At 44.3% G+C, this 6000-nt stretch overlaps 1 protein-coding gene across 1 annotated transcript in view; it reads left to right on the top strand.

Moving 5' to 3' along the window:
* Positions 1-244: 244 nt before the first annotated feature.
* The window catches only part of LOC126416873 (cytochrome P450 4C1-like), a 150091-nt gene continuing 144335 nt past the window's right edge, over positions 245-6000 (top strand). The window contains exon 1 of the mRNA XM_050084756.1: positions 245-456. Coding sequence (XP_049940713.1) covers positions 245-456 — 212 coding nt within the window. The remainder of the gene's footprint in view (positions 457-6000) is intronic.

Genomic DNA, 6000 nt, shown 5'->3' with positions numbered 1-6000 from the left:
TCTTCTCCGGTTAGGAGTTAGTCCAGTTTCGTACAAAGTTTTTCCCGCGCTTAACTGGCTGAAACGTCCCTGAGACGGAAGTAATGTTATTTAGTTGCAACCGGTTTTGCACTTGTATGCAGTCAGCGGCCGGAGACGTCCTGCAAGGACAGTTCAAAGGACAGCGGCAGGGGGAGGGGTGACCGCATTGACGGCGTATAAATAGAGGAGGGAGTTGTGGCGCAGCTCTCTTCCGCGCTGAACCATGAGTGCTGTGTTCGCCGTCTGTGTGCTGCTGGTCTCGCTGTGTGCCGGGCTGTTGGCAGTCGCAGCCTGGCTGTGGGCCACCCGCCGCCGGACGTCGATCCCAGGACCCCCGACTCTGCCGCTGCTGGGAAACGCGCTCAGCTTCTACAAGATGCCCGTGCTGGTGGGCCGCCTCACGGAACTGCACAGTCGCTACGGAGACATCTTCAGGTGAGTCTAGCCCACTGCTGTGAACCACTGCTGTATTAGCAAAAGACCACCAGCGTTGCGGCGTTGTAAAGTCGGTTCCTACAGATTCCGTTGCGCGTTTAGAAAGTTGCGTTGCGTTGTTTGGGGGAAGAGACTAAAACAGCGAGGTCATCGGTCTCGTCTGATTAGGAAAGGATGCGAAAGGAATTCGGCAGTGCACTTTCAAAGGAACCATCCCAGCATTTGCCTGGAGCGATTTAGGGAAATCACGGAAAACCTAAATCAGGATGGCCGGACGCGGGACTGAACCTTCGTCCTCCAGAATGGGAGTCCAGTGCTCTAACCACTGCGCCACCTCGCTCGGCCGTTTAGAAAGTGGACATGGGTTCACAATAGTACTCAGGATTCATCAGAATGCAGTTGACATGTTTTCACTGTTTCTTCATGCTGACTGATTATGCTCGTAGTCGCTAAGCGTGGGTATCGTGATTGTTATGTTTGTTCTGATACCAAGAACACTATTTCTTAACGTTTTAATTTGATACTTTGCTGCGTGTTTTGTGCAGGGTTTGCTCATCATTAGGCGTTTTCTGTTGCTTGCATATGAAATGAAATATGTCTAACATAGAAGTCGCTTCTTGTGAGAAAATAGTGTTGTGGGAAAAAAGGGAAAAGGGGAGGAGGGAGGCAAGAAAGCTGCAACCAGTGTGCTCACTGCTTATAATATTGTGACGCAACTCTTCAACGTAATATAGTCTTTCCACCAATAAATGTATGAAATAAAGGGTGTAAGTGAAATCTCTGACATACAAAGAAAATTTTACATAATTAGTGCTACATAGCCGGCCGGTGTGGCCGTGCGGCTCTAGGCGCTTCAGTCCTGAACCGCGTGACCTCTAAGGTCGGAGGTTCGAGTCCTGCCTCGGGCATGGATGTGTGTGATGTCCTTAGGTTAGTTAGGTTTAAGTAGTTCTAAGTTCTAGGGGACTGATGACCACAGATGTTAAGTCCCATAGTGCTCAGAGCTATTTGAACCATTTTTGAAGTGCTACATACCTTTTTTATTTTTTTTTTGAACCATCAGTATCCCGACTGGTCTGATGCGGCCTGCAACGAATTCCTCTACTGTGCCAACCTCTTCGTCTCAGAGTAACAGTTTCACCCTATGTCCTCAATTATTTGTTGGATGTATTCCAATCTCTGTCCTCCTCTATAGCTTTTGCCCTTCTGCAACTCCCTCTATTACCACGGAAATTATCCCCTGATGTCCTTAACACATGTCCCATCATTCTCTACCTTCTTCCTGTCAGTGTTTTCCATGTGGATTCTGCGTAGGATCCCCTCATTCCTTACATCTACATCTACATCTACATACATACTCCGCAATCCACCATACGGTGCGTGGCGGAGGGTACCTCGTACCACAACTAGCATCTTCTCTCCCGGTTCCATTCCCAAACAGAACGAGGGAAAATTGGCTGCCTACATGCCCCTGTACGAGCCCTAATCACTCTTATCTTATCTTTGTGGTCTTTCCGCGAAATGTAAGTTGGCGGCAGTAAAATTGTACTGCAGTCAGTCTCAAATGCTAGTTCTCTAAATTTCCTCAGTAGCGATTCACGAAAAGAACGCCTCCTTTCCTCTAGAGACTCCCACCCGAGTTCCTGAAGCATTCCTGTAACACTCGCGTGATGATGAAATCTACCAGTAACAGATCCAGCAGCCCGCCTCTGAATTGCTTCTATGTCCTCCCTCAATCCGACATGATAGGGATCCCATACGCTCGAACAGTACTCAAGAATAGGTCGTATTAGTGTTTTACAAGCGGTCTCCTTTACAGATGAACCACATCTTCCCAAAATTCTACCAATGAACCGAAGACAACTATCCGCCTTCCCCACAACTGCCATTACATGCTTGTCCTACCTCATATCGCTCTGCAATGTTACGCCCAAATATTTAATCATCGTGACTGTGTCAAGCGCTACACTACTAATGGAGTATTCAAACATTACAGGATTCTTTTTCCTATTCATCTGCATTAATTTTCATTTATCCATATTTAGAGTTAGCTGCCTTTCTTTACACCAATCACAAATCCTGTCCAAGTCATCTTGTATCCTTCTACAGTCACTCAACGACGACACCTTCCCGTACACCACAGCATCATCAGCAAACAGCCGCACATTGCTATCCACCCTATACAAAAGATCATTTATGTAGATAGAAAACAACAGCGGACCTACCACACTCCCCTGGGACACTCCAGATGATACCCTCACCTCCGATGAACACTCACCATCGAGGACAACGTACTGGGTTCTATTACTTAAGAAGTCTTCGAGCCACTCACATACTTGAGAACCAATCCCATATGCTCGTACCTTAGTTAGGAGTCTGCAGTGGGGCACCGAGTCAAACGCTTTCCGGAAGTCAAGGAATATGGCATCCGTCTGATACCTTTCATCCATGGTTCGCAAAATATCATGTGAAAAAAGGGCGAGTTGCGTTTCGCAGGAGCGATGCTTTCTAAAGCAGTGCAGATGCATGGACAGCAACTTCTCTGTCTCAAGGAAATTCATTATATTCGAACTGAGAATACGTTCGAGAATCCTGCAACAAACCGATGTTGAGGATATTGGTCTGTAATTTTGAGGATCCGTGCTTCTACCCTTCTTATATACAGGCGTCACCTGCGCTTTTTTTCAGTCGCTCGGGACTTTACGTTGAGCAAGAGATTCGCGATAAATGCAAGCTAAGTAAGGAGCCAATACAGTAGAGTACTCTCTGTAAAACCGAATTGGAATCCCATCAGGACCTGGCGATTTATTTATTTTCAACCCATTCAGCTGCTTCACAACCTCAGGGATGTCTATGACTGTGTCCTCCATACGGGAATCTGTACGAGACTGAAACGGTGGTATGTTTGTACGATCCTCCTGCGTGAAAGATTTCTCAAACGCTAAATTTAAAACATTCAAGAGTGGAATTAAAATTCAAGACCTTATCAGTCCGCCTAAGTTTTAACATTAATTTCCCGCACCACATCTCAAATGCTTCGATTCTCTCCTGTTACGGTTTTTCCACAATCCACGTTTCACTATCATGCGACGATCTATTCCATTCGTACAATTCCAGCAATTTCTTCTACACTTAAGGCCTGTGTTTGATACTAACAGACTTCTCTTGGTCAGGAACGCTCTTTTTGCCATCGCTAGTCTGCTTTTGATGTCCTCCTTCCTCCGTCCGTCATTGGTTATTCTGCTGCCTAGGTATCACAATTCCTTAACTTCATCTACTTCGTGACCATCAATCCTGATTTTACGTTTCTCACTGTTCTCATTTCTGCTACTTCTCGTTACCTTCGTCTTTCTTCAATTTACCTTCAATCTGTATGGTGTACTGTCAGTAGACTGTTCACTCCATTCACCACATCCTGTTATTCTTCTTCACTTTCACTGAGGATAGCAATGACATCAGCAAACCGTGTCACTGACATCGTTTTATGTTGGATTTTAATTCCACTCTTGAATGTTTCTTTTATTTCCGTCATTGCTTCTCTAGTGCACAGATTGAGCAGTGGGGGCGAAAGACTACAGCCGCACTTTTATTGTTCCCTCTTAGCTCTTATACATGCTATATATTACCCATCTTTCCTTGTAGCTTACCCCTACTTTTCTCAGAATTTCGAACATGTTGCATCATTTGACACTGTCGAACGGTTTTTCCAGGCCGATAGATCCTATGAGGGTGTTGTGATTTTTATTTATTCTTGCTTCCATTATCAAGTGCAACGTCAGAACTGCCTCTATGGTGCCTTTACCTTTCCTAAAACCAAACTAATCATCATCTAATACCTCCTCAATTTTCTTTCCATTATTCTGTGTATTATTCTTGTTAGCAACTTGGATGCATGTGCTGTTGAGCTGATTATGCGATAATTCTCACGCTTTTCAGCTCTTGGAACCTTCGGAATTGTGTGGAGTATGTTTTTCCGCAAGTGAGATGATATATCGCAAGACTCATACATTCTACATACCAAAGGAATAGTCGTTTTATTGCAACTCCCTCAATGCCTTCAGAAATTCTGATAGAACATTATCTATCCCTTCCTAAACTCTTTTAAATTCTAGATCCCTTATCTCTTCTATATCGATTCCTGTTTCTTGTTCTATCACATCAAACAAATCTTCCCCCTCATAGAGGTCTTCAATGTAGCCTTTCCACCCATCCGCTCTCTTCTCTGCATGTAGCAGTGGAATTCCCATTGCACTCTTAATGTTACCACCCATGCTTTAAATTTCATCAGAGGTTGTATGGACTTTTATATATGCTAAGTCAGTGCTTCCTACAACATTTCTTTTCCGATTTCTTCTCATTTTTCATGTAGCCATTCCGTCTTTGCTTTCCTGCATTTGCTATTTATTTATTTCCTAAATGACTTGTATTTCTGTATCCCTGAATTTCCCTAAACTTTTTTAACTTCCTTCTTTTACCGATCAGCTAAAGTATTGACTACTGATCACCATTACTAAATCGTGAGCTTTATATATTCTCTTGGGTAGGCATTACAATCCAGTATCTGATTTTGGAATCTCTGCCTGACCATGAAGTATTCAAACTGGAATATTACCGTACCCCCCACCTATTCCAAGTATATCTCCTTCTCTTGTTATTCTTGAACAGAGTTTGTGCTATTACTAGCTGAAATTACTGCAGATATCAATTAGTCTTTCTCCTCTCTCATTCATAGAACCAAGCCCACATTACATTCCACTGTAACTCTTTTTTCTACTCCTTGCCCTTAACTGCATTCCAGTCCTCCATGACTATTAGACTTTCACCTCCCTTTATGTATTGAATTCCCCGTTCAATAGCCTCGTATACTTTTCATCTTCCGCTTGCGATTTCGGCGTGTGTACCTGAACTATCGTAGTCGGTGTTAATTTGCTGTTGATTCTGACGGGAATCCTACTGATAACGAGTCGCCGGCCGCTGTGGCCGAGCGGTTCTATGCGCTTCAGTCCGGAACCGCGCTGCTGCTACGGTCGCAGTTCGAATCCTGCCTCGGGCATGAATGTGTGTGATGTCCTTAGGTCAGTCAGGAACCAGTACTTCTAAGTCTAGGGGACTGATGGCCTCAGGCGTTAAGTCCCATAGTGCTTAGGGCCATTTGAACCATTTTTTGAAAACGAGTCTTACGCCCATTGTACCATTTTCTGCTGCTATTGTTCTATAATCATCTGACCAGAAATCCTTGTATCCTTTCCAGTTCACTGACGCCAAGTAAACCCAGATTGAGCCTTTTCAGATTTTCTAGCTTCGCTACCTTGTTGAAAATTCTGGCATTCCACGCCCCACTCGTAGAACGTTATCCCTTTCTTTGATTATCCAGTCTTTTTCTCATGGTCACCATCTCCTTGGCAGTCTACTCCCGGAGATCCGAATGGGTGTCTGTTCCGGAATGTTTTGCCAATGGAGAGATCATCACAACACTTTTTTTAATTACAGTCCACATGTCACATGGATACACATTATGTGTCTGTAATTCAGTGGTTCCCATTG

The sequence above is a fragment of the Schistocerca serialis genome, chromosome 8 (genome assembly GCF_023864345.2).
Source record: "Schistocerca serialis cubense isolate TAMUIC-IGC-003099 chromosome 8, iqSchSeri2.2, whole genome shotgun sequence".
Lineage (NCBI taxonomy): Eukaryota > Metazoa > Arthropoda > Insecta > Orthoptera > Acrididae > Schistocerca > Schistocerca serialis.
This window is presented reverse-complemented; position numbering and strand designations above follow the sequence as displayed.